The sequence below is a fragment of the Blastocystis hominis genome (assembly GCF_000151665.1).
Source record: "Blastocystis hominis, Singapore isolate B (sub-type 7) whole genome shotgun sequence assembly, scaffold_9".
In the NCBI taxonomy this organism is placed as follows: domain Eukaryota; class Bigyra; order Opalinata; family Blastocystidae; genus Blastocystis; species Blastocystis hominis.
The window spans coordinates 176,945-201,583 of NW_013171868.1; the positions used below are offsets into that span (position 1 = coordinate 176,945).

At 48.3% G+C, this 24,639-nt stretch overlaps 13 protein-coding genes; 9 read left to right on the forward strand and 4 right to left on the reverse strand.

Moving 5' to 3' along the window:
- Positions 1-44: 44 nt before the first annotated feature.
- GSBLH_T00004982001 (uncharacterized protein) lies at positions 45-1,886 on the forward strand (the record flags this gene model as incomplete). Its single annotated transcript, XM_013043970.1, has 11 exons — positions 45-87; positions 118-196; positions 226-281; positions 312-351; positions 399-454; positions 490-768; positions 799-895; positions 934-1,016; positions 1,046-1,112; positions 1,144-1,325; positions 1,354-1,886. The coding sequence occupies 11 exons, from the start codon at positions 45-47 to the stop codon at positions 1,884-1,886; spliced, it is 1,515 nt and encodes a 504-aa protein (XP_012899424.1).
- Positions 1,887-2,036: 150 nt separating this feature from the next.
- Positions 2,037-2,503, forward strand: GSBLH_T00004983001 (uncharacterized protein). XM_013043971.1 has 4 exons: positions 2,037-2,065; positions 2,099-2,175; positions 2,208-2,334; positions 2,366-2,503. Exons 2-4 carry the CDS (start codon positions 2,106-2,108, stop codon positions 2,469-2,471), a joined length of 303 nt encoding a protein of 100 aa, XP_012899425.1. The 5' UTR covers positions 2,037-2,065; positions 2,099-2,105; the 3' UTR covers positions 2,472-2,503.
- A 552-nt stretch (positions 2,504-3,055) lies between these two features.
- GSBLH_T00004984001 (uncharacterized protein) lies at positions 3,056-4,184 on the forward strand (the record flags this gene model as incomplete). Its single annotated transcript, XM_013043972.1, has 2 exons — positions 3,056-3,196; positions 3,231-4,184. 2 exons carry the CDS (start codon positions 3,056-3,058, stop codon positions 4,182-4,184), a joined length of 1,095 nt encoding a protein of 364 aa, XP_012899426.1.
- An 850-nt stretch (positions 4,185-5,034) lies between these two features.
- Positions 5,035-5,573, forward strand: GSBLH_T00004985001 (uncharacterized protein; the record flags this gene model as incomplete). Its single annotated transcript, XM_013043973.1, has 3 exons — positions 5,035-5,205; positions 5,238-5,414; positions 5,445-5,573. 3 exons carry the CDS (start codon positions 5,035-5,037, stop codon positions 5,571-5,573), a joined length of 477 nt encoding a protein of 158 aa, XP_012899427.1.
- Positions 5,574-5,913: 340 nt separating this feature from the next.
- On the reverse strand, positions 5,914-6,590 carry GSBLH_T00006917001 (uncharacterized protein; the record flags this gene model as incomplete). Its single annotated transcript, XM_013043974.1, has 2 exons — positions 5,914-6,474; positions 6,504-6,590. The coding sequence occupies 2 exons, from the start codon at positions 6,588-6,590 to the stop codon at positions 5,914-5,916; spliced, it is 648 nt and encodes a 215-aa protein (XP_012899428.1).
- Positions 6,591-9,987: 3,397 nt separating this feature from the next.
- On the forward strand, positions 9,988-10,527 carry GSBLH_T00004986001 (uncharacterized protein; the record flags this gene model as incomplete). The annotated part of the gene is made up of 4 exons (XM_013043975.1): positions 9,988-10,016; positions 10,049-10,160; positions 10,192-10,283; positions 10,314-10,527. The coding sequence occupies 4 exons, from the start codon at positions 9,988-9,990 to the stop codon at positions 10,525-10,527; spliced, it is 447 nt and encodes a 148-aa protein (XP_012899429.1).
- A 955-nt stretch (positions 10,528-11,482) lies between these two features.
- On the reverse strand, positions 11,483-13,797 carry GSBLH_T00004987001 (uncharacterized protein; the record flags this gene model as incomplete). Its single annotated transcript, XM_013043976.1, has 2 exons — positions 11,483-12,190; positions 12,223-13,797. 2 exons carry the CDS (start codon positions 13,795-13,797, stop codon positions 11,483-11,485), a joined length of 2,283 nt encoding a protein of 760 aa, XP_012899430.1.
- A 696-nt stretch (positions 13,798-14,493) lies between these two features.
- Positions 14,494-16,311, forward strand: GSBLH_T00004988001 (uncharacterized protein). XM_013043977.1 has 9 exons: positions 14,494-14,650; positions 14,681-14,751; positions 14,781-14,847; positions 14,878-15,116; positions 15,146-15,307; positions 15,339-15,550; positions 15,581-15,698; positions 15,729-16,069; positions 16,100-16,311. Exons 1-9 carry the CDS (start codon positions 14,509-14,511, stop codon positions 16,281-16,283), a joined length of 1,536 nt encoding a protein of 511 aa, XP_012899431.1. The 5' UTR covers positions 14,494-14,508; the 3' UTR covers positions 16,284-16,311.
- Positions 16,312-16,410: 99 nt separating this feature from the next.
- On the reverse strand, positions 16,411-18,369 carry GSBLH_T00004989001 (uncharacterized protein; the record flags this gene model as incomplete). XM_013043978.1 has 4 exons in its annotated part: positions 16,411-17,899; positions 17,935-18,109; positions 18,140-18,268; positions 18,303-18,369. The coding sequence occupies 4 exons, from the start codon at positions 18,367-18,369 to the stop codon at positions 16,417-16,419; spliced, it is 1,854 nt and encodes a 617-aa protein (XP_012899432.1). The 3' UTR covers positions 16,411-16,416.
- A 130-nt stretch (positions 18,370-18,499) lies between these two features.
- GSBLH_T00004990001 (uncharacterized protein) lies at positions 18,500-19,143 on the reverse strand (the record flags this gene model as incomplete). XM_013043979.1 has 7 exons in its annotated part: positions 18,500-18,589; positions 18,621-18,658; positions 18,692-18,760; positions 18,792-18,899; positions 18,931-19,006; positions 19,066-19,103; positions 19,135-19,143. 7 exons carry the CDS (start codon positions 19,141-19,143, stop codon positions 18,547-18,549), a joined length of 381 nt encoding a protein of 126 aa, XP_012899433.1. The 3' UTR covers positions 18,500-18,546.
- A 1,172-nt stretch (positions 19,144-20,315) lies between these two features.
- On the forward strand, positions 20,316-21,688 carry GSBLH_T00004991001 (uncharacterized protein; the record flags this gene model as incomplete). Its single annotated transcript, XM_013043980.1, has 9 exons — positions 20,316-20,490; positions 20,522-20,689; positions 20,719-20,803; positions 20,840-21,007; positions 21,036-21,174; positions 21,205-21,277; positions 21,308-21,363; positions 21,394-21,546; positions 21,578-21,688. The coding sequence occupies 9 exons, from the start codon at positions 20,316-20,318 to the stop codon at positions 21,686-21,688; spliced, it is 1,128 nt and encodes a 375-aa protein (XP_012899434.1).
- A 202-nt stretch (positions 21,689-21,890) lies between these two features.
- On the forward strand, positions 21,891-22,484 carry GSBLH_T00004992001 (uncharacterized protein). XM_013043981.1 has 6 exons: positions 21,891-21,918; positions 21,978-22,053; positions 22,085-22,192; positions 22,224-22,292; positions 22,326-22,363; positions 22,395-22,484. The coding sequence occupies exons 1-6, from the start codon at positions 21,908-21,910 to the stop codon at positions 22,435-22,437; spliced, it is 345 nt and encodes a 114-aa protein (XP_012899435.1). The 5' UTR covers positions 21,891-21,907; the 3' UTR covers positions 22,438-22,484.
- Positions 22,485-22,614: 130 nt separating this feature from the next.
- Positions 22,615-24,573, forward strand: GSBLH_T00004993001 (uncharacterized protein; the record flags this gene model as incomplete). XM_013043982.1 has 4 exons in its annotated part: positions 22,615-22,681; positions 22,716-22,844; positions 22,875-23,049; positions 23,085-24,573. 4 exons carry the CDS (start codon positions 22,615-22,617, stop codon positions 24,565-24,567), a joined length of 1,854 nt encoding a protein of 617 aa, XP_012899436.1. The 3' UTR covers positions 24,568-24,573.
- Positions 24,574-24,639: the final 66 nt, after the last annotated feature.

The following is a 24,639-nucleotide window of genomic DNA, read 5'->3' on the forward strand; positions in this document are numbered from 1 at the left end:
AGCAGTAGAGACACACACGTAATCTGTATTTTCTGTCTTCCTAAATGCTTAGAGAAGAGAATCCAACAGAAGAACCGCAATTATCCTGTCAGAATTCGTGCCGACTCTCATTCCTAGGTGGAAAATGCGCTTCCTTGGAAATGGATTTGCAGGCGTTACAGAAGCGGAACCGAACGATCGTTGAGAATTTTTCACTGTAGGATATCAAGGTTCTGTGAATTTTAGGTACCGCTCCTCCGTTGACCGCGAGCTCAGCTCCAAAGACAAGGAAATTGAGAGACGTACAGATCCATCACGGAGTTGACCTGTAGTGAACTGCTCTGTCACAGGACAACAAAAAGAGATCGAAACGCTAAAGGAGACAATTGCGAACCTAACAAACCAGCTCGCAGATAAAGACAAGGAGCAAGTCCGATTGAATTCTTCTCTGTCTTCTCTCCGCGACGAACTGGAGGTACGCCCTTTCTCGTTTTCCACGTAAACGTCCAGGTCGAAAAGGCGAAGAACTCGCAGATCAGCTCGCAATACCTCTCGCTTCAGTTCAAACTCGCTCAAGAAAAGGCGACCAAGACGATCAAAAGCACCGCAGCCTCGATCTCCTCCTCGATCAAATCGTTCTCGCAGGATTTATTCACCCGCAAGACCGATCTAGCGGTTCTCAACGAAGGCTACTCGCAGTTCGTGGCTCGCTACGAGAACGACATGCGTCAAATCGAGTCGGTCGTCAAGGAAATGGAGACGAAGTATCAGAAGATGCTGGAAGACTGGGTGAGTTTGGCTGGCCGCTTTGATGGGTAGAAGACGAGCGAGGAGGAGCACAAGAAGCACGCTGTCGAGTTAACCGAGGAAAACGAGCGAGTGCGGCAGGAGCGAAACCAGCTGGAATCGTCGCTTCGTAGGGAAACGAGAGAGAAAAGCCGGGTTAGCGCGTAGGATCCACGATCCAGACCTTGGAGGCCGCGAACCAAGAGCTCTCCGACGAGCTGGTCAAAGTGCGCGTGGAGTTCAAGGTGTCGGTAGGCGCGTGATCGGGTTTTGATCGCAGGACCAGGAGGAAAACAACGCGCACATCCAGCGATTGACCACCAAAATCGAGCAATTGGAGAAGGAAAGTGGCTTTTCTCTTCTTTTCGTTTCATGCAGAATCGGACGCGGATTCGGCGGCTGCGGCGGCTGCGGAGGCGGCAGCGGAGAGAGAGCGCGGCTTGGCGGAGTCGCTGGCGCGGGAAAGCGAGCGAGCGAAGAGTTTGGAGCAGCATTTGATGCAATTCGAGGACGTGGACGCGTCGAAGCAGCAGGAAGAAGAGCGGAAACGCGTTCTGGAGGTTCGCATGGGGCGCGGCTGCTCTCTAGAAACTGTCCGAATGGACCGTGGAGGAGCGCCAGTACGACAATCCGGGGTACGGTCTGGACGACGTGAGCGTGAGCTCGCTGCTGGGCATGTGGCCAACCGACGAGTCGACGCGCCAGCAAGCCATCGCGTGGATGAATCAGTTCATGACCCAGGTAGGCGCGGACTTCGCTCTGCATCGCAGCTCGACAACACGCAGAAGACCGAGTTGGTGCTGGGCGGCCTGCCGTTGGAGCTGTACGAGAGCTTCGTGCAGGTGATCGTGCCCATTTTGCAGTCGCGAGAGCGCGCCAATCTCCAGGTTTTCAAGCGGCAAGCGCTTGTGTATGGTCGGAGTTGGGCGAGCGTGGGACGTAGAGATGAAGCTCAGCGCGGGAGAAGCGCCGGCGCAGTCGTCTGTGCTGGAAAACGCGGAGAACACGCCTATGGCCGAGGCGTCGATGGCGATGGCGATGGCGACGTCGACGTCGACATCGACGGCGATGGCGGAGACGGGAGCAGTAGAGAGTGCAGAGCAGAAACCGAAGAAGAGTGAGAGCGAGAAAAGGGGATGAAGTGTAGAGAGAAGGTGGATTTGGAACGATTAAACGTGTTCATTATGGAAGTGTTTGTTCGATGAAACTTTGGAATTGCAGAAATTGGGGGAATTTTGGATGCTCTCTTGAAATCAATAGATTGGGTGATTCTTACGTAATTAGGAATGAAACTCGTCAGGTTTTGAATTGGCTGATGGACGGTAATGGATAGATTCTTGATGAAGCTCTCAAACGAGACAGTGACCATTGAGCTCAAGAATGGCACTATCATTGTTGGAACAATTACGGGTGCGGGTTGGAAATGAAAGAGTAATGAATAGGAGTCGATGTGGCGATGAACACGCATTTAAAGGCTGTCAAGATGACTATCAAAGGAAGAAACCCTGTTTCCCTAGATTCGATGAGTGTGCGTGGAAGCAATATTCGATATGTGATTTTGCCTGATAGGTACCAATGTTGGCCAATTCTTAGTTTTTAGCATCAACTTGGATGCCTACTTGGTTGACGATTCTCCAAAGAATAACCCTGCTCGTGTAAAGACTACCGGAAGAGGTCGTGGAAGAGGTCGTGGAAGAGGTCGATAATGAATTTTAAATCTGCTTTAAGTTGTTTTGTAGTTTATTTTGTTCGTGAATAAAGATTTGCATTTTGACAATTTACCTACTACAACTTGGGTATCTACTAGGCAATACTGTAGCAGTGGGAAATCCATACATATTGCATAAATCCTTCACGGGTTCAAAAAAGAGAATTGATTTTCTGTCACAAATTGGAGGTTACAACTCTAACCAACAGGCTCAATTCTTCCGGATGGTAGAAACGGAATGCGCAAATTGCATAAGGGATCAGACGTAAGACGCCTTGAACGGTTATTTTTCAATTTTACCAGGACAGAACAGAATTCTACGTTAGGCAATTCATCGCTGGATAGGATGGAATATACCAACGAAGAGGAGGGGGTGAGAAAGGTTTACAGTTACAGCAACCTCTACAAGTTGGATTCCAAAACGTGATTGACTCTGTAGTTCCCAAACCGTAACCAACCCTTTATTCGGAATAGATATTGGAGGCACGCTGACGAAATGCGTCTATTTTGAACCGGCGGTTGTTCAGGAACACAAGCAAGAAGTTTTTTTTCGTTCCGAAGCATGATATCTAGGTCGATCGAATGACAGACTTTATTAAACTTCAAAAGCTTTACAATTCGAGGAGGGCGGACCAGAGTGGTGATGACTCCAAATACGAGATCAAGATCAAGAAAATGAATGGTTCGATGCACTTCCTAAAGTTTCAGACAACGGACTTTCCCGTAAGATCCTTCGCAAAACGGAGATTATGTTTAGGATAGTCTCTCTCTAGTTAAGGATCAGCTTTTCAACCCTTCTTTGTTTTCTGTCTCTGCTACGGGAGGAGGTGCCTACAAATACCAGTCGCTTCTGGAAGATCTGCTGGGTCGTCCCTGCGAGAAGGCGGACGAGCTGGAGAGTTTGATCCGAGGTATCACCTTCCTTCAGGAAATCTACCCGAACGAGTGCTACACGTTCATTCCCTCCGACTCGGGGAATCAGCCTCGGAAGGTGGTAATTCCGATGAAACAAAGCGTGTACCCGTTCATCCTGGTCAACATCGGCAGCGGCGTGAGCATTCTCAAAGTGACCAGCGAGAACGTCTGCGAGCGCGTGGGCGGCTGCCCCATGGGCGGCGGCACGTTCTTCGGCCTGGCTCGCCTGCTGGCGGGCGGCCTGAGCTTCGACGAGGCGCTGAAGCAGGCCGGGGAGGGCAACAAGAGCAACGTGGACATGCTGGTGCGCGACATCTACGGCGGGAACTACGACAAGTTCAACCTGAAGGGCAGCGTGGTGGCGTCGTCGTTCGGGAAGCTGGGCCGCGAGGGCAACGACACGGCGTTCTCGCAAGCGGACGTGCTGGCGTCGATCCTGCACATGATCACGAACAATATCGGGTCGCTGGCGAATCTGCACGCGAAGGCGTACGGCATCACGCGCATCATCTACTCGGGGAACTTCTTCCATCACAACCAAGCGGCCATGCATCTGCTCTCCATGTCCATGCGCTACTGGTCCGCAGGCGCGGTGAAGGCGCTGTTCCTGGAGCACGAGGGCTACTGCGGGGCGGTGGGGGCGCTGCTGAGCACGCTGAAGAATACCGAGTTCAATGTGATCCCCAATTCCACGATTGACGATGACGACAAGAATAGTGTGGATGTGGATCCCATGGCGTCCGTCGAGGAGATTCGCGATTATATTTGGGAGGATAAGCAGGATCAGGTCGTGTAAGGGAAGATCATGCGGATGAGTGGTAGAGTGACGGTGCAGGATGTCCGCATTGAGTGCGTGGATTCGGAAAATGTGCGGGTGGACAGCACAAAACGATCGCTCTTTATACAGATTCATGTCGTGTCGGATTGCATTCTCAAGCTGAGGATTCCGCTTCTCTATGCCGTATTTTGCAGGAAGTGGGTGTGATCGTTTAGACTATTCTACCTGAACAGGTTGGGTTTTCATTGCAGGGTTATACATTACATGTTATTTTGGTGAAGGAAACTCCGGTTCCGTGGCCAAGATTGCAGCTGCTGTATGATGGAGAATCACGAATGACGCGTTCTCAATCATCGTGCTATTAGTGTTTTTTATTTACCAATGAAATGTTTGTTTTTGCAATTCCAAAATTCGGGGGAAAGAAGATTTTCGGGCAAAACAAAGACGATGGGGTCAATATGTAGTAAGAACAATGCTGCAGAGTCGTCGAAGAAGAAAGAGAAAAAGCATCAGTCTGAAAAAGTAGCTGACTTAGAGAACACTCTTGCTGATGGTATTCTTTGATTTCTCGTTCTGAACAACAGCTGTTCATCCCCCGAAGTCTCTTATCCACACGAAATCGAGAGAACAAGGTGATGGAGTGGATGTCGACAAGGGGCAACACCAGCGGAATAGGCTAGAGTGGGATGCGCTGTTCTCTCCTCAGCTCGTAGTTTTGCAAGCAATGACGGTATTGCCGGTTTAACCTCAACCACTCTTGATAGTGACGTGGATCTAAAGCAGAAAGTCATGCTCCCCGACGGAGTGCAACTCGAGCAGTCATTTCCATTCAGTTGATTCAGGTTGTAGATGGATCTATTCAAACCTAATGGATTTTGTGGAAACAACGAATTTACTGTACGATTCGTACCTTTTGCACTCCCTTTTTGATTCGTTTAGTGTGGTCGACGTTTGTACCCCTGAAGCTTGCCCTGAAATGGCCGCAGGTCCTCATTATTCGTACTACTGGACCGACTTTAATGGTTCCAGTCCCGTTCAGGTAGTTTCCCTTCTCCATCGCGTAATCGTCAGATGAGTGCCCGTGAGTACATTTTGACGCTTTTCCAGAGCATCTCCGACGTGTTTAGCAAGCCTCCGTTCAACCAATGCAACCAAGGCGTGTTCCCCGACAACTTCATGTCCATGTGTCGTGCGATCTTCAAGAAACTGTTCCGAGTGTATGCTCATGTGTACCATCACCATCTCATTGTACGTCCTGACGAAGCGAATCGACGATAGGAATTCACGCGAATCGGCGCGGAAGCGCATTTAAACACGACTTTCAAGCGATTCGTTCTCTTCGAAAGAGAGTTCAAAATGATCAATATCAACGAGGAAATGCCGCTTCGCAAGCTTATATCGCAGTAGGAGTTGGAAGAGAGGTTGAATGAAGTTTTGTGGATGATGAAGCGATGATTAAACCGCCGAAGGATTTGAGAGCGGCGATGGCGAAGGGGGTGTATTCAAAGTCGTATAGAAGATCGGCGGAGACAGACTCCGAGTCAGAATCTTCCGACTCGACAGATTCATCATCTGATTAATGGTAGTTCTTTTTATGTTGTTTTTGCTTGTTTGTTTTGTTTTATTATATTATATTATATTTTGTTTTATAATATTATGTTATATTTTGTTTTGTTTTGTCAAAGAAAACAGAAAAACTGGTCAAATCGATACCATGTTGGATACATTGAAGAGGCAGTCCCATAACCTAGACTGAAAAGAAAGCAGTGAGTACTACGCGATCCATTTCGTCGATATGTGTAATGCACTGCTGTAGCTTGGGGTCTTCCACAGTAATTCCGCCGCAAGAGTAGAAGACATCTCCCTTTTCGATCAAATAATCTTGTACACTCATGGGAATATCAGCAAACTTTTTATTAGCAGGGGAATAAGACACTACTTCCACTCTCGAAACATCACAACATGTATAGCGTTTTTCCGTATCGGAATTGAATACACAAATTGCGCTGTAGAGTTCCACATAGGAATTGCAGTAACTATTGAGATAGGCGTGACATTGCTCTTCCGTGGTTGGTTTTTCACAGATCTTCCCGTTCTTCCATGCTACCTGATCCGCAGTAACGATAATGGAGTGTGCATGGTGAGAACGCTTTAAAACTGCCTGGAAATAAGGCAAGATATAAACTAAAACATCCATTTTTGCTTGAGCGAGTTTCATTGTAAGTTCCTTCGGATCGGGATCACGGATCTGCTTTTCGTTGATTCCTGCTCTCGAAGCAAAATAATGAATGTGGAGATTATCAAGAATCTAAATGAGACACCCATGCCACAAAGTACTTGTCTACGGAATTTTGATACAGAAAATAAACAAAGAGAGAAATCTTTAGGCAACTGCAAATCCCTGCGCGTATACACAGTCTGCATGAGTTAGAAAATGGTTGTTTCCCTTTCTGATCATCCCCATTTGTAGAGCTTGGGGTTGCTCACTTTGTTCGAAGGAAAAAAGAGTTGCCACCATTTTTAGTTTTGTCTTCGGTACATATTTTCCTATGCATTGGAGCTAAATGAGCAGTGCAACCAAAGAGGACACTGGGAATAGTATTTTTGGAAATGCTCCATTCGATAAGCAGGAGAGAGAGAGGATTCAGGAATTGTTGCAACCTTCCTTTTCTAGCGAATCTCAGCCTCTCTCGAATGCTAAGTCGTCCAGTTCAAAGTGAGAAATCGTGGAATATGTTATCTTGTAGAGATGAAGCAGAAACTGCATTTAGTGATATAGCAAATAGTGTTTTTCAGTGAGTGGTCGATAAGTATGTCATCGAATAGGTTTAACGGATGGAGTGACCGAATCATCAACTTGCATGTTGATTTCATCGAACAAGAATTAGCCCTGTGGTATATTGGAGTTACGGCTATTGTCCGGATTATTCTAAAAGACGGAACTTACCACGAGAGTCTTGGTTTTGCAGAAAGCAGGAACATTTCGAAAGGAATCGCTTTGCAAGAAGCCAAACTTGTTGATTATGCTGGCAATTTAACAAGTATAGAATGCCGTGAAGGATGCTCGACGCAAGTGTTTTCGCCAGTTCGGTTCTCTCTTTTCCCCCTCGATGGCAGTTTCATCGTCGGTTCCTTCTGCCAATCATCCCGATTCGTTTTCTCTTTTGTTTGCTCGTGATTGTTTTCTAGACTGGACGTTGTGGCCACTCTCTCTGCGAGTCCTCCTTCCGTGAAATCCACTTCGGAAATGGACATTTCGCTGCACACGCAGATCAAATCCGCCCACACGCCCATCGAATCGAATCAAACCAATCCACAAGACAACCAAACGAGTGTACCAACTAACCAATCGAACCAAACCAACCCACCAAGCAATCCACCAACCAACCCACCAACCAACCCATTAAGCAATCCACCAACCAACCCATTAAGCAATCCACCATCCAACCCATCCAATCAGAGTGAACTGCAGGGTGAACTGCAGGGAAATGAGTCCGCAGCGCCGCTCTACGCAACGGAAATCGCTGCGAATTCGAACGCAAACGCGGATCCCAACCCGATGGATGCGCCTTCGTCGATTTCCCAGTCCATGCTGGACGTGCTTTCGAACATCGAAGAGTTCGATAAGATCGAAGCGGAGGCGCAGTCGACCAGCGACGTGTCCGGAATCACTTCCACGGTTTCCACGTCGAAACCTCCGCTGCAGTTTCAGGGAGAATTGCCGCTTCGGAACCAGGAAGCGATGCGATTGGTGTCGACGAAGCAGGGAGGACAGGATCGTGCATTTTCGATGGTGAATAACCAGGGAACGCCGGTGCAGAACGGGTTTGCGATGAAGAGAAATAATGCTTTTATATCCTTAATAGAATAATAGAAAATAGAATAGAATAGAATAGAATAGAAAAAAGAAAGTGGAAAGAATGAGAGAGAATAGGAACCTTAACAGAACGCCATGCCACCTTCCAAACGATAATATTTTGCATTTTCTTTTGTGCTTCTTTGGATTGTTTGTTGGAATAATAAAGAATCATTATCGAAATTAGGCGCAATCCAAAAGGAATCGCAGAGAGTAAAAAGCAATCAACTGTGTAAACACAAACAGAATCAAACAACCAAACAAATGGGTTAAAAGGAACGCGCATCGATTGTTGGCATCGATTGAAAGGGACTGAAAAGCTCGGTTTTCTCCAATACCAAACTGTACAAAATCGATTTATCGGCCTCGTATGTTTCGACTACCACTGAAGTGTTGGTTATGCCGTTCTGCTTTGCAAAGCGGATGATAAACGGATATCTGCATCACAAAGGTTCAAAATGAAATACATTCGAATCTGTCCAAGGGTGTAGCTCAGAGCGTTTCGATAAGGGAAAGAAGAACTAGGGATAAAAACAATGAAAAACAAATGTACGATGCTACGCGTAAGGAAGGAAGGTGAAAGAGTTGAAGATTGTGGGATGGAGTGCTAGCGATCTTTTCGGAGAGGCCTTTAATTTCATTTATTGGAAATAGAAGAGAAATGCGTACAGAAGCTAGATTACAAGGAAACAATTTGAAATACATAATGCAGCACTCCCTTCACCAATATGGTGGTAGCAACACATAATCTTTGGGAAATAGTAAGGTCTGCCCAAAGACTTTGAAATCTCAATCAGCGCGTACTCTGTACAACGAGTTAAATCAGCAAGAGATCCCTGAAATGAAAAAACACTAAGAGTTCAAAAAAAGGCACAAAGAACAAACATGTAATTATTCTCTTGAATATATCCTGCCTTTACTTCTGGTATCCTATGATTAACAGGAAAGTAAAATCATACCTCAAAAAACCCATGTAATCGAGAAAAGCCATACATAGGACAATACAAAGAATCAGCAGCAAGATAAGAACTACAATACTCATAAGAAATTAAAAAAAATAAAATATGAAACAATTTAATGAAATCGAAAAAACACAAACAAAGAAAGGTAATCTAAGTGGCAAATTGTATTGTTGTTTGTCGTAATATCCAAGTATGGTAGTAATATTGAGAATACGGAACCACTTCGATCAACTATCGACAGAAAATGAACTATTGTTCACAATTACTGTATATATACACACACTATAAAATGAATATTCCGTAGAAAAGTTGTTCGACAACCGAATGCTGAAGGTTCGAGCGTAAATAGTGAAATATGCATTATAAGCATTTGTAATAACACAAATTAGTTTCCAGAACGCTCTAAAACTGTTATTAGTTGCAATCACACTCTATAATGCTTGAAGATACTCTTTCTGAATGATTATATTCAGTTACATACATTAACATACTATTTGTATCGTTAAATACTCAATGGTAGAAAAGATACTCACAAATGCAAAAAATCACGAATTCTTTTCCTCTCTATTTCATTATTATTGTTATTATCCCTAGTTCAATAATAGTCGATGATTTCGAATGACAATTGATTCCTTTCATCCAAACGTTAATACTCTTTTCTTTGCATATAAGTCAGCAAGCAAAAGAATGCTTTCAACGATTTGATGACTTCTTCAGAATTACCGCGGTTTATGCAAACTAAGGAATATGTTCGTAAATAACATATATTCGGTACTTACTGTTGTAAATATATCATGTCCGGATTAGCACATATCGTTTTCTGGTAGGAATTAGAATCCTTATTGAGTTTGTTAGTGTTGACAACTCCGCATATTCTAGAAATGGAGATCACAGACCAACTCGCCTTGATGCACAGCTTAATACCAGTATTACTCGCTTTACAGTTCAAATTGTAGTTTATGACTATTATCCCCGATTTCTTGACTCGAACCCAGAGAATACGATGGGAATTATCACAATGGGAGGGAGCAGGTATTCCTTTTGATTGATCCTGTGATGTGTAGTGTAACTGTGAGAACTTCCTTGACTCGCGAACGATATAAACTGGGAACGTCGATGAAGGAGGTCGAAGCTGGTGGTGAGTGTGATTTATACCGAGGACTCGCCATGGCACAGGTGCGTGTTTGTTAACTCTCTAATCGCTTAGTTAGTTCTAAAGCACAGAGAAAACACAAATGGAGAAACGCGAATCATAGCCTTTGTAGGAAGCCCGATAAAGAATGACGAGCGTCTCACCAAGTTCCTTTTATTATCACAATTCACCTTCAGATTGGCTCGCCTTCTCTCCAAAGACTCTATTTCTGTGGATATTCTATCGTTTGGTGAGATGACCGACAATCACGCGATTCTCCAAGATTTCATTTCCAAAGTGAACATCGACGGGAACTGCCACCTCTACGAAGTTTCTTCTTTCCAGAACTTCCTCGATTTCCTGGCCCCGTTGTCATCGCAAGGTACATGCGTCACTCGCTGTGGACTGTAGATCTGGATATGGAAATGGACTCGGAACTGCGTCGAGCCTTGGAAGAATCGCTGCGAACGTACCAGATTGTAGAAATGGAGCGTGGTTGGGACGTAGGAATCGGAACAAACGTCGGAGAATTGGAAGCCGGAGCCGATTCCTGAAGATTTGGAGACGATGTATCAGGATTATGATGAAGTGAAGATGGACGATAGCTATATGCAGGCCGTAGGAATGAGGCGAGGGGATGAAGAGTAGTTGAATAACGCGTTGTTGGAATCGTTGAAAGATAGCAATGAAAACGAAAACAAAGAAAAGGAGAAAGAGAAAGAGAAGGAAGAAGAAAAGGAGGAGGAAGAAAACAAGGTGGAGGAGGAAAACAAGGAGGAAGAAAACAAGGTGGAGGAGGAAAACAAGAAGTCGATGGAGGAAGAGAAGAAGGACTAAACGCTCGTTCTGTTTGTCACAAACACTTTCCAACAGGAATGATGATGATAGAATACTACTAGTTGTCTAACTGATTCGCTCCATAGAGAATTTTCGTTTGACAAAACAATCGCAGCGGATGACTCACCACTTCAAACATGTAATCAGGCTTGAAGCTGTAAGAGAACTGCTTTCGGAACTGCGTAATCGGCGGCAGGTCACACGCCTGCGCGCCAGTCTGCTTAGAATCGTGCGGCACACTTCGCTTCCTCGCACAGCGAAGCATCGCTTCGTAGTACAGCGAATGGTTCGCAGCGATCTCGAGTGCTGTAAGATGGAAACTGCGATACAGCACTTCTTTCGGGGGAGACAAAAAGAATTCCTGGCAACGGAACCACAGCGGTCCGTAATTCGGTTCGAAAAAGGACGCTCGTTTAATCAAAAACGTAATTGCAGGAACGGATCGGAGGATTGTGATAAGATGGACGGGGTCGAGATTGTTCTTCATCACGAGGAACAGATCCGACGACAGAATGTACAGACGGATCGCCTAGACTTGATCGGGGCGCCCCGCTCCCACCTCAATGAAGCTATCGCCATACTGCGGCGTGAAAAACACCGCGTAGTTGAGACACTTGGACGCATTGAGCAGATGGAAATGCGACGATGTGGGGTTCATATAGATCCGCGCGCCCTCGCACCACACCTCGCCCGACTTCGCCACGTGTTTCAGCGCGTTGTGGAATACCGCCATCGCGGCATCCGGGCCGAACATCCTACGCCTCACGCCCCTCCTGTACACGCACTGATGCACGATGTGGATGTAGCTGGACCACAAGCGGCCCGCGCCGATGTGCTTCTTCAGCGCGTTGATGTTCAGGCGCAGCGCCTCCGAGTACTGCTCCTTCAGCACGAGCTGCTGGATCCGCTCGAGAAGCAGCTTCCACTCTGAAGGGAAGAGCGTGATGCCGTAGTTGAGCAGTCCGATGCTGGTGGGGAGATGCAGCGCGCAGTACTCGAGCTTGCTGTACTCCAGAATCACGGCGTGGCGCGACTTGACGGGGGAGAGACGGAAGGCGCGCTGGAGAAGCTTGCGGCCGAGCTGGCGGTAGCCGAGGAGGCAGGTGTAGCGGCCGATGGTCATGTACATTTTCCAGAGAAGATTGGGCGGGCAGGTCTGCACGCAGAAGGCCATGTTGCGGTTGACGCGGTGGGAGATGTAGAGCTCCGCTTCGACGAGCTCTTTCAGACGCGTGGGCTGGGAGTGAGAGAGAAGAGAGGGAAGCAAACGTTGTCGAAGGTGAACTGGCGGAGGAACATGCAGGTTCGGTACCAGTACTCGACGCGGAGAAGGAAAACCTTCCAGAGAATATCGACGGTGAGGCTGTCGCGCGCGAGCTGCGCGTTTTTCTCCATGGACTCCACGGAGATGAGCTCCATCATGGACTCCTTGTTCCACTGCAGCTGGCGAAGATGCTCGGTGAGGTTGAAGCAGAAAAACCAGAGCGGACCGTACTTGGGGAAGAGCACCAGCGCGTTGTCGATCATCTGCATGAGCGTCTTCATCGATCCGCTCCGCTGCTCGCCTAGCATCATCTCCAGATAGAGATTCCCCGTGAAATACTTCGAGGTCGTCGAGATGTTCTGGCTGAACTCGAACGCCATCTTCTCGTATCCCAGCTTCGCGAGAATCCCGATCCCTTCCACCAGGATCTTCATCGACTTCTGCGTGTCCATGAACTGCAGCTCGTTGATTATGATGATCACGTTCTCCACGCTTCGCAGCCGCTCCTCCACGCGCAGCCGCTTCTGCAGGAGCAGCTCGTTGTTCGGGTGTTGCGTGCTCGCGGTCTCCAGCACCACGCGCGCGTTCGAGTACTCCCCGCACTCCATCTCCAGCCGGCAGAACTCCAGCCACACCTGCACGTTCCGCGCGTACTTCACCACCAGCTCCACGAAGATCGTCCGCGCCCGCGTGATGCGGCACGACTTCTTCTCCTGGATGCCCCGGTCGATCAGCCGCTTGATCGCCACCGGGTCGCCCGGGTCTTCCAGCAGCGGCGCGTTCGCCAGCTGCGCCTTCTTCGACTCCTCCAGCGCGTTCCAGATCGACCGGTACACCGGCAGCGACCACAGCGGCGAGAGATGCACCGGCGGGGAGATCGTGCTGGTCCCCGCGGGAGCGAGGCCTCCTGCGCGCGGCAGGGCGGACCGACCCGTCTGAAAGCCAGGGAGCGGGTCCACGGCGCGCGCGTGGAGCTTGGGAGCGTAGACCCCGGTGGAGGAGTTGAAGGAGCTCATCCCGTCGACGTCCATGCGGTCCAGATAGAGGCTGTCGCTGAGCCCGAAGACGCCGCGCGAGGACGCAGAGGAGTCGAAGGGCTGCGCGGGAACGTTGACCCAGAAGTTGTCGGTCGGGGGCGACCAGGAGTCTCGGTACGGGTCTTGATAGGCATCTCCGTAGCCGCGAGACATGTGGGAGAGGTCGGAGAAGTCGTAGAGGGAGGGGTTGGTGTAGCTCTCTTCGGGGGAGAGATGCAGAGGAAGCGGACGATCCGAGGGATACACGGGACCCGAGTAGCCGAGCGACGGGGACGGCTCGTACAGAGACGGGTAAAACTCGGTGCTGCCGCAGGCAGGGAGGGAGGGGTCGCGCCAGTCTTGCTGGGGATAGGGATTGGAGGAGTAGGGGGACTCCCAACGATGGTGGTCATCCATGGGGTAGTACATGTCGCTGTTCACGGAACAATTGTCGCGTGACTGGTGGGAAGAAGGGTACGCCGGAGTGCCGTCATCCACTAAGCTCGACGCAAAGAAAAAAAGAATACTTGGTAAACCGTATGGACTTCTCATTCCGGGTGCCATGGTAGCTCTAGGAGTGATTATGCAAGCCGAACCATACGGGTTATACCACCTAGAATGAGTTTCCAGTGGTAACCCTTTGTCCCTCTGTCTTCCTCTCGATCTAGCGAATTATCGATAGAAAGCAGCTTCTTACCCATCAATACGTTGATTCGAAGGCCCCTTTGAGAAGTTTTTGTAGCCGTGACTTCGATTTTGACCACGAGTCTACCCATGAGCGAGGACACCGTAAAAGTGCTCTACATTCTGCATAGGCAAACGGTTCATAGCAAATTGAGAAACCAAGCAGGTGTTCGGAATTTAGAAAAGAAGGGTGCAAACTTCACTGACGGATACTCCACAGTAGCTTACTGCAAAAATTAAAAAGAATAAAGAGTTAAAGCTCTTTATTCGAAATAATACTAAAGACTGTGTCTTGCAGAAGTACCCGTAAAAATGATAAAGGAATCACGGATATGAGGTAGAAATTTGGTATTTTATCTGATTTTCTAATTATTGGTTTAAAGAGAGCATAGAGCAATCAGCAAAGAAAGGTGCATGTCCCTCGATTCGTTTGTTTTTTGCATCTATGGGTAGGACATACTCAATTTAGGTAAGAAAGAGGCTTAGCAGCGATGAATGAGTAAATAACGGTTATTTCCAGAAATCGGCCGAAAAGATGACTCTGGTATTATCATTCAGGTCCATAAAAAGTTCGCTATTGACTTAGAAGAAATGTCCACTGAAGTCGAAATATCTGAAAACGCTGAAGAAATTACTTTCCCTACTGCTCATCCTGAAGTGAGCACTCTTCTTGAGAAACCTGCTGATGTCTGGCAGAGAAGAAGAGTCCTCATCAGAGATATTCTTTGTGCTGGTTCGCTTTTTCGCTTTCTCTGAGAGTTAGAGGATCACGGTCTGGCATACGTTGGTAAGAGTATCACTATTGGAGGATGGACTCGTACGATTCGTAAGCAGGTAGTGTAGGGAAAATGCGTTAATAAAAGGGTGGAGGCAAGTTCGCTTTTGTTGTGCTGAATGATGGATCTTGCTTCGAGAGCATGCAGTGCGTCTGTTGGGGTGTCCTGCTTACCTTATGAATAGTGGACAGCGAGAGAGTTCCCAATTACGAGGAGGTTCTCAAGGCTGGAAACGTGGGCGTGTGCCTCCAGATCAAGGGAGTGCTGGTGAAGAGTCCTGCCAAGGGTCAGTTCGTGGAACTTCATGCCACCGAAGTGGTGGTTCTGGGTTCTTGCGACGCGAAAACGTTCCCTCTGGCCAAGAAGCGACATACTCTGGAGCATCTCCGTGACATTGCTCATCTGCGTTCTCGTTCGAACACTGTGCGCATACCTGCCCAACTTGACAATAGATCGCCGCTGTGGCGCGTGTCCGCAACAGCTGCGCGTTCGCCACGCACCTGTTCTTCCAGCAGCGTGGATTCAAGTACATCCACACCCCTATCATTACCGGAGCGGATTGCGAAGGTGCCGGTGAGATGTTCACGGTCACGACGATGCTGGACGAGAACATCGTGCGATGCACTGCCCCCAACTGACGAATAGAAGGACATTCCGCAGACGAAGGAGGGCAAGATCGATTACTCCAAGGACTTCTTCGGAAAGCACGTGAAGATGACCGTGTCCGGCCAGCTGAACGTGGAGACGTACTGCTGTGCGCTGTGCGACGTGTACACCTTCGGTCCGACCTTCCGCGCGGAGAACTCGCACTCCGTTCGCCACCTCGCGGAGTTCTGGATGATTGAACCGGAAATGGCGTAGCCGCGGAGCAGGGAAGTGAGGCGTAGCTTCTGCGATCTGAAGATGGACATGGCCGTGGCGGAGGACTACGTGAAGTTCTGCACGGCGTACGTGATGGAGCACAACAAGGACGATTTGGAGTTTTTCGAGAAGCAGATCGAGCCTGTGTGTGTTGGAGAGGCGTGTGAGGCGTAGGGTCTGCATGACCGTCTGCGCAACGTGCTGGAGCATCCCTTCGTGCATCTCCCCTACACGAAGGCCATCGAGATCCTGCAGGAGGCGGCCAAGACGGTGAAGTTCGAGGTGCAGCCGTACTGGGGTCTGGACCTGGGCTCGGAGCACGAGCGTTATCTGACGGAGCAGGTGTACAAGTGCCCGGTGATCATGACGGACTATCCCAAGGAGATCAAGGCGTTCTACATGAAGGTGAACGAGGACGGAAAGACGGTGCGCGCGATGGACGTGCTGGTGCCGAAGATCGGAGAGCTGATCGGAGGATCGCAGCGAGAAGAGAATCTGGACGTGCTGGAGAAGAGGTGAGCGCGAAGGAGGGGAATGAGCGGTAGAATCGAGGAGCTGGGAATGGCCAAGGAGGGATTGGAGTGGTATTTGGATCTCCGCCGCTATGGATCGGTGCCTCACAGCGGATTTGGACTCGGCTTCGAGCGTCTGGTGATGTTCGTGACGGGAATGGAGAACATTCGCGATGTGATTCCCTTCCCTCGCTGGCCGAAGAACGCGGACTATTAAGAGTGGACTAGTAACTTCCTTCCTGGTTGGATTGTTTGTTGCATTCAGCTGGGGTTTAGAACACACAAGGTCAAAGATCACAATTAGCATACTATCAATCAATACTCCTAACCATCCCTTTATCATCCTTCCCTTATTCCATCAATGTTCGGAATTGCTTGTCGATGTCTTCATACAGCTCGTCGAACTTCGCCTTCATTTCCTCCACCGCCAATTTCGGGTGATAGAACTTCATGGAGGTGATTCTGTAGATCAGATCGGTCATCGAGGCCTTGATGTGGGCCCACGTCACCTTGGCATCCACGGGGGAATCGCGGATGGCCTTCATGCAGCAGTCGTAGAAATGGGTGATGATCCGGAGCATTCCCACCGATTTGTGGAGAGGGGAGGTGAAGTCGTACTCGGAGTAGGCGTTCTGCTGGAGGAAGTCTTCGCGGATGATCTTCGCGACCTCCATGATCACTTTCTGGTCCTCCGAGAGAGACTCCTTTCCCACCAGCTGCACGATTTCCTGCAGATTGTCCTCTTCCTGCAGGATTTGGCGCACGCGGTTGCGCATCGCGATGAACTCGGGGTCCATTTCCGCGAAGAACGGCTCCAGCACGCGGTCGTACTTGCTGTAGCTCACCAGCCAGTTGATGGCTGGGAAGTGTTTTCGCTGGGCGAGCTTCTTCTCCAGTCCCCAGAACACCTGCACGATCGACAGCGTCGCCGTCGTCACGGGATCGGAGAAGTCGCCTCCGGGCGGGGACACTGCGCCCACCACCGTCACGGAGCCCTCGCGCGCCGGGGATCCGATCAGCCGCGCGCGGCCGGCTCGCTCGTAGAACGCGGCCAGACGGGCCGACAGGTACGCGGGGTAGCCGCTGTCCGCGGGCATCTCGCCCAGACGGCCCGAAATCTCTCGCAGCGCCTCCGCCCAGCGCGACGACGAGTCCGCCATCATCGCCACGTTCATTCCCATGTCGCGGAAGTACTCCGCGATCGTGATTCCCGTGTAGATCGACGCCTCGCGCGCCGCCACCGGCATGTTCGACGTGTTCGCCACCAGACACGTTCGGTTCATGATGCCGATCTCCTTCCCGTTCAGCTCCGTCTTCAGCTCGGGGAACTCGTACAGCACCTCCGCCATCTCGTTTCCGCGCTCGCCGCACCCCACGTACACGATGCAGTTCGTGTTCGCGTACTTCGACAGCGCCTGCGAGATCACCGTCTTCCCGCACCCGAACGCGCCGGGGATGCAGCACGTGCCGCCCAGCACCGACGGGAACAGCGTGTCGATGATGCGCTGGCCCGTGATCAGCGGGTGGTTCCCGGGAAGCTTCTCGATCACCGGACGCGAGCTGCGCACCGGCCACAGGTGGGACATCGTCAGCTTGCTCACCACGCCCGTCGTCTCGTCGCGCACCTCAAGCAGCGTGTCGTTCAGAGTCAATTCTTCTTTGCCGTCCGTCTCACCACCATACACCTTCACCACTGTTCCCTTCAGATTCGGAGGACACATGATGCTGTGCTCCGGAATCAGCTCGTTCTCGTACACCACACCGAAAATATCACCGCCCGAGATGATATCGCCTTCCTTGAAATGCAGAGGGGTGTATAACCACTTCCGGTCTCTGTGCATTAATCAACAATCCAAAAATAGAATTACCGATTCAGCGCTGGAACATCCGCTCCACGAGGAATGAAGGGAGAGTGTGATTGGTTGTAAATAACCTCCAAAGGTCGTTGAATACCATCAAAAATGTTTGACATGATACCAGGACCCAATTCCACAGAAAGAGGAGTGTTTGTACGAAGTACAGGATCACCCACCGTTAGACCCGCTATTTGTCAATATTTATCTGTTTCAATACCAGTCTCTTCGTAACATTGAATTGAAGCAGTGTCGCCTTCAAGTTTAATAATCTCACCCACCAAACGGTCGTATCCCACTCTCACCAGTTCATACATACTTGTTCCAGACATATGGTCAGCTACAACCACTAAATCCTTACTTCCCTTCAACTAAACACTTACAAGGTCCGGAAACCTTCAGAACATATCCATACATGCTCTCTTTGTCCTCGTCTTGATAGGAAGGCATTTCTGACTTTCAATAGCGCTATAATACCCGAATTTGGATAATATGAATCGAGAAACGTGGAAATGTAGTTTCATTACTTTGATTGTTTGCCTTTCTTTTCTCTATATCTCCTTTGATATCAACAAAACAATTCATTCATTCTTTTCACAAGTACCCTAATCGCAGCAGAATCACCTTTTACTTGTGAGAAGCCTTCTTCGCACGACGGTTCTTGATCTCACTAACCTTTATTCATTATTCAAATTTCATACGCAAGAATGGCCTCACGCGACTTCTTGGCAATCTCCTGCTTCTGATCCTTCTTCTTCTGAATATCTTGCACGTTCATGCCGCAGATAGCCTTCTGAACCTTGAACGACTTCTTGCTTCGGCGCTTGCTCTTCTCAGCAGCCTATTCAATTTACGATTTTCAGCTTCTTTACCTCGATCTTCTTGTTGTTACGTCTCCAGGCAGTAGTCCATCGAATACGAGCAGGCTTCTTCTTCTGGGAACCCAGAGAGCAGCACTTGTGATTGAGGAAGTGCACGGGCTGGAGATGAGCAAAACAGAACGGAAATTACCTGTCCGTCCTTGCGGATGTACATGCCTCCGTGTCCAGGATAAATCTTGTACTCCGAGAAAGAGCAGGTTAAAGTCCTAGGAAAAGTGAGAAATGAAGTTATAAATGGTTAGAATGTGCGGGAATCGATACGTACTTTACCACCATATTGATTAGAGTGACTCCAAAGAATATCTAGAGATGGCAGGTTTCTCAGAGACTGCACAGTGGTCATGAAGTCATGATTATTATGCCTCGCCAAAATTGTGTATTCCCCGTAATTATTGTATTATTTGAAAATACTCAACAACTATGAAGAGAAATGAAATTCGAAGTGATTATAACAAACAAATGATAATAAATAAGGATTTGAACCCTTTAATTGCCATGGGTTAACACGACTTTGACTATCCTCTTCAAGGAAATGTGTAGCTATTTTCTTTTCATTTCGGTGATCCCTTTTCTCTTGATATTTTTTGCGTAACTCTTCAAACATATCCAGGTTGGCTCTAGAGTTCATAAAAATTCGCTATTCGTACTTAAATAGATGGTCGTTGGTATTCATCACTAAATTGATAGACTTAAATAAGGGCGAAATCCGATACTGCAAAGAAGCCATTCCAAGCAGCCGAATGAGGATTTCCATAACAAAATACTGCTCATTTCCATAGAGCAACTCTAGGAGATAATTCTTCTGCCTCACAACTACTCTCTTTCTCATCTAGCGAGTCCTCTCTACGAATTAAAACCCAATTATAAAAGATACTTGACTTGGCTCCATGAAGAAATGATGGAGTCGATCTTCTTATGCATTCCAGCTATCACAAACGAGTCATCACTATTCATTGAAGTAATGATAGAGAGAAGCACTTCCCACTTCTTAATCCAGTTCTATGATGTATGTAGCAGTGAATACCATACAATCTGAGATTCTAAAAATAACGAGGAATTCGAAAGGCAAGTTTTCAGCAATTTAGAAAACGGATCCCAATTGGACTTCTCGAGCATCACAGAAATAGATGTAGCAGCAACTTTCACACCAGAAAACAACGCTACTTTGTCTTCCTCGTTTAATGACTCCTTAGCTTTTTGATTGATGATCTTTTCGTAGATTGGGACCGCTTTCACAAACTTCTTCTCGTCTCCCTAAAAATCAAACCGAACTGACGCTTCTACAAGGAACTTATTTACGCGCTGCATGACAGATTGAAGACTTTGGCTTTGATCAACTTTACTCTTTTTATCACTAATTTCTACATTACTGGTATTCGCTGATTCTTCATGTTCTCGCTTGATAGATACAGCCTATATGATAATTGTGTATTGAAAAATTGCAAACCTTCTCATTTTCATTCATCTTAAAAACAATGAAGAATTCAAAGAAAAAAGTATGTTCAAATCTTTATAATGTCTGATATTGCTCAAATTCTGGGCGTTGAAGACAAGCCAAAGGAAGGAGCAGAGGAGAAGAAGCCGAAAAAAGCTGTGAAAAATGACCCCTACGCAAACCTACCTCGGTATCTGAGAAATATTGTGGACGAGAATAATCCACCTCCATTGGAATTGATTAAGGAGAAAAAGAGTTGAGTTTTCTTGTTGGTTATCACTTTTAGCATTAGTGATCTCAAAGGAGCCTGTGCGTAAATGGATATATGCGGACTTTACGAGCTCTGCCAGATCGGATGGAGCAACATTCAAACATTGGGTTCGTGACAAAGTGGAGTATCCAGACTATCCCTTTGCTCGATTTAATTATCAGATAAATATTGTGAGTTATAAACGTAGCGATTTGTAAATGTTTTTATTGTAGAGGAAGAGTTAGAGGAATGTATATTCGATCTACCCAAAAATTGGACAAATGAACTTACAAACGAGCTATTTGATTTGTGTAGAAAGTAAAAAACATTGCTGATGACATGATAATCATCTAGGTATGATCTTCGTTGGCCAGTCATCTACGACTGCTTCTCTGCGAGAGAGCAGTACTCTCTAGAAGACATCCAAGGCATCTATGTGGAGGTGTCTCGAACCTTAATCGAGCTTCGTCGTTGTAAAGGATTTATCATCAAAGACTGGGAAGAAGAGCTCAGCCATTTTAGGTAGAACAGACCATTGCGTTCCATCCAGATTTGACTATGAGAACAGTGTGAAGCGTCGCAAACAGCAAGATCTGCTTTTCAGATCGCTGGGTTTGGGTCAGCAGGAAGAAAAGCAGCTTCAATCCAAGCTCCAATCCATCCAAGAAGCGCTCACTCTGATCGGATCGGTTTTGCTTTTGGCTGTTTTTTTATCGTAGCCCGATTCCCGTCGCAGCTACGGACAGCGCTATCCGGTCAATCAAATGGTGGCTGAGATGAACGCGATGATTGGTAGAAGAGGCAGCGCGATGTCACCAATAGAAGCGAAGCCCGCGATGTTTCTACCGCCAGGCGTTACATTGGCGAGTCGGTGCGGGGTGGGTGTGGATGAATCGACTGATGACTAGCAGGAGGAAGTGAATCTGACGCGCGATATGAAGGAGGAGCACAGACGCATCATTGCAGAACTGGGAGTGGCAGAGCTGAAGAGCAAGTCATTTAGAGTACAAAAGGAGCTAATGCTGCTTAAGCAGAGGGTAGCTGTGCTGCTCATGGGAAAGGTCGTAGGAAGAGAGAGGCGCTCAAGGGTAGAAATGCAAGGCAGATTATGGGTTAATCAAACTCCCGGATAAACCTGTGAAAAGGTGGAACACAATGGAATCGAAACCAGAAGTAAAGGATTTTAGAGGGATTGAAAGGTAGAGCAAGAAGAGAAAAGTGAAATAGTCTGTAAACTAGTTTTGTTTGTTCCATACGCTAAAATGAGTATTTTCAGGCAGCATTCCATATTCAATACGATATCTTTTCCCCTCATTTCATCAAATAATGGGTAAATACATTTCACCTTTATTATGAATAACCACTAAACGCTTTCTTTTCGATTATTTCTCACTATTATTCTTTGGAGTCACTCTAATCAATATGGTGGTAAAGTACGTATCGATTCCCACACATTCTAACCATTTATAACTTCATTTCTCACTTTTCCTAGGACTTTAACCTGCTCTTTCTCGGAGTACAAGATTTATCCTGGACACGGAGGCATGTACATCCGCAAGGACGGACAGGTAATTTCCGTTCCGTTTTGCTCATCTCCAGCCCGTGCACTTCCTCAATCACAAGTGCTGCTCCCTGGGTTCCCAGAAGAAGAAGCCTGCTCGTATTCGATGGACTACTGCCTGGAGACGTAACAACAAGAAGATCGAGGTAAAGAAGCTGAAAATCGTAAATTGAATAGGCTGCTGAGAAGAGCAAGCGCCGAAGCAAGAAGTCGTTCAAGGTTCAGAAGGCTATCTGCGGCATGAACGTGCAAGATATTCAGAAGAAGAAGGATCAGAAGCAGGAGATTGCCAAGAAGTCGCGTGAGGCCATTCTTGCGTATGAAATTTGAATAATGAATAAGGGTTAGTGAGATCAAGAACCGTCGTGCGAAGAAGGCTTCTCACAAGTAAAAGGTGATTCTGCTGCGATTAGGGTACTTGTGAAAAGAATGAATGAATTGTTTTGTTGATATCAAAGGAGATATAAAGAAAAGAAAGGCAAACAATCAAAGTAATGAAACTACATTTCCACGTTTCTCGATTCATATTATCCAAATTCGGGTATTATAGCGCTATTGAAAGTCAGAAATGCCTTCCTATCAAGACGAGGACAAAGAGAGCATGTATGGATATGTTCTGAAGGTTTCCGGACCTTGTAAGTGTTTAGTTGAAGGGAAGTAAGGATTTAGTGGTTGTAGCTGACCATATGTCTGGAACAAGTATGTATGAACTGGTAAGAGTGGGATATGACCGTTTGGTGGGTGAGATTATTAAACTTGAAGGCGACACTGCTTCAATTCAATGTTACGAAGAGACTGGTATTGAAACAGATGAATATTGACAAATAGCGGGTCTAACGGTGGGTGATCCTGTACTTCGTACAAACACTCCTCTTTCTGTGGAATTGGGTCCTGGTATCATGTCAAACATTTTTGATGGTATTCAACGACCTTTGGAGGTTATTTACAACCAATCACACTCTCCCTTCATTCCTCGTGGAGCGGATGTTCCAGCGCTGAATCGGTAATTCTATTTTTGGATTGTTGATTAATGCACAGAGACCGGAAGTGGTTATACACCCCTCTGCATTTCAAGGAAGGCGATATCATCTCGGGCGGTGATATTTTCGGTGTGGTGTACGAGAACGAGCTGATTCCGGAGCACAGCATCATGTGTCCTCCGAATCTGAAGGGAACAGTGGTGAAGGTGTATGGTGGTGAGACGGACGGCAAAGAAGAATTGACTCTGAACGACACGCTGCTTGAGGTGCGCGACGAGACGACGGGCGTGGTGAGCAAGCTGACGATGTCCCACCTGTGGCCGGTGCGCAGCTCGCGTCCGGTGATCGAGAAGCTTCCCGGGAACCACCCGCTGATCACGGGCCAGCGCATCATCGACACGCTGTTCCCGTCGGTGCTGGGCGGCACGTGCTGCATCCCCGGCGCGTTCGGGTGCGGGAAGACGGTGATCTCGCAGGCGCTGTCGAAGTACGCGAACACGAACTGCATCGTGTACGTGGGGTGCGGCGAGCGCGGAAACGAGATGGCGGAGGTGCTGTACGAGTTCCCCGAGCTGAAGACGGAGCTGAACGGGAAGGAGATCGGCATCATGAACCGAACGTGTCTGGTGGCGAACACGTCGAACATGCCGGTGGCGGCGCGCGAGGCGTCGATCTACACGGGAATCACGATCGCGGAGTACTTCCGCGACATGGGAATGAACGTGGCGATGATGGCGGACTCGTCGTCGCGCTGGGCGGAGGCGCTGCGAGAGATTTCGGGCCGTCTGGGCGAGATGCCCGCGGACAGCGGCTACCCCGCGTACCTGTCGGCCCGTCTGGCCGCGTTCTACGAGCGAGCCGGCCGCGCGCGGCTGATCGGATCCCCGGCGCGCGAGGGCTCCGTGACGGTGGTGGGCGCAGTGTCCCCGCCCGGAGGCGACTTCTCCGATCCCGTGACGACGGCGACGCTGTCGATCGTGCAGGTGTTCTGGGGACTGGAGAAGAAGCTCGCCCAGCGAAAACACTTCCCAGCCATCAACTGGCTGGTGAGCTACAGCAAGTACGACCGCGTGCTGGAGCCGTTCTTCGCGGAAATGGACCCCGAGTTCATCGCGATGCGCAACCGCGTGCGCCAAATCCTGCAGGAAGAGGACAATCTGCAGGAAATCGTGCAGCTGGTGGGAAAGGAGTCTCTCTCGGAGGACCAGAAAGTGATCATGGAGGTCGCGAAGATCATCCGCGAAGACTTCCTCCAGCAGAACGCCTACTCCGAGTACGACTTCACCTCCCCTCTCCACAAATCGGTGGGAATGCTCCGGATCATCACCCATTTCTACGACTGCTGCATGAAGGCCATCCGCGATTCCCCCGTGGATGCCAAGGTGACGTGGGCCCACATCAAGGCCTCGATGACCGATCTGATCTACAGAATCACCTCCATGAAGTTCTATCACCCGAAATTGGCGGTGGAGGAAATGAAGGCGAAGTTCGACGAGCTGTATGAAGACATCGACAAGCAATTCCGAACATTGATGGAATAAGGGAAGGATGATAAAGGGATGGTTAGGAGTATTGATTGATAGTATGCTAATTGTGATCTTTGACCTTGTGTG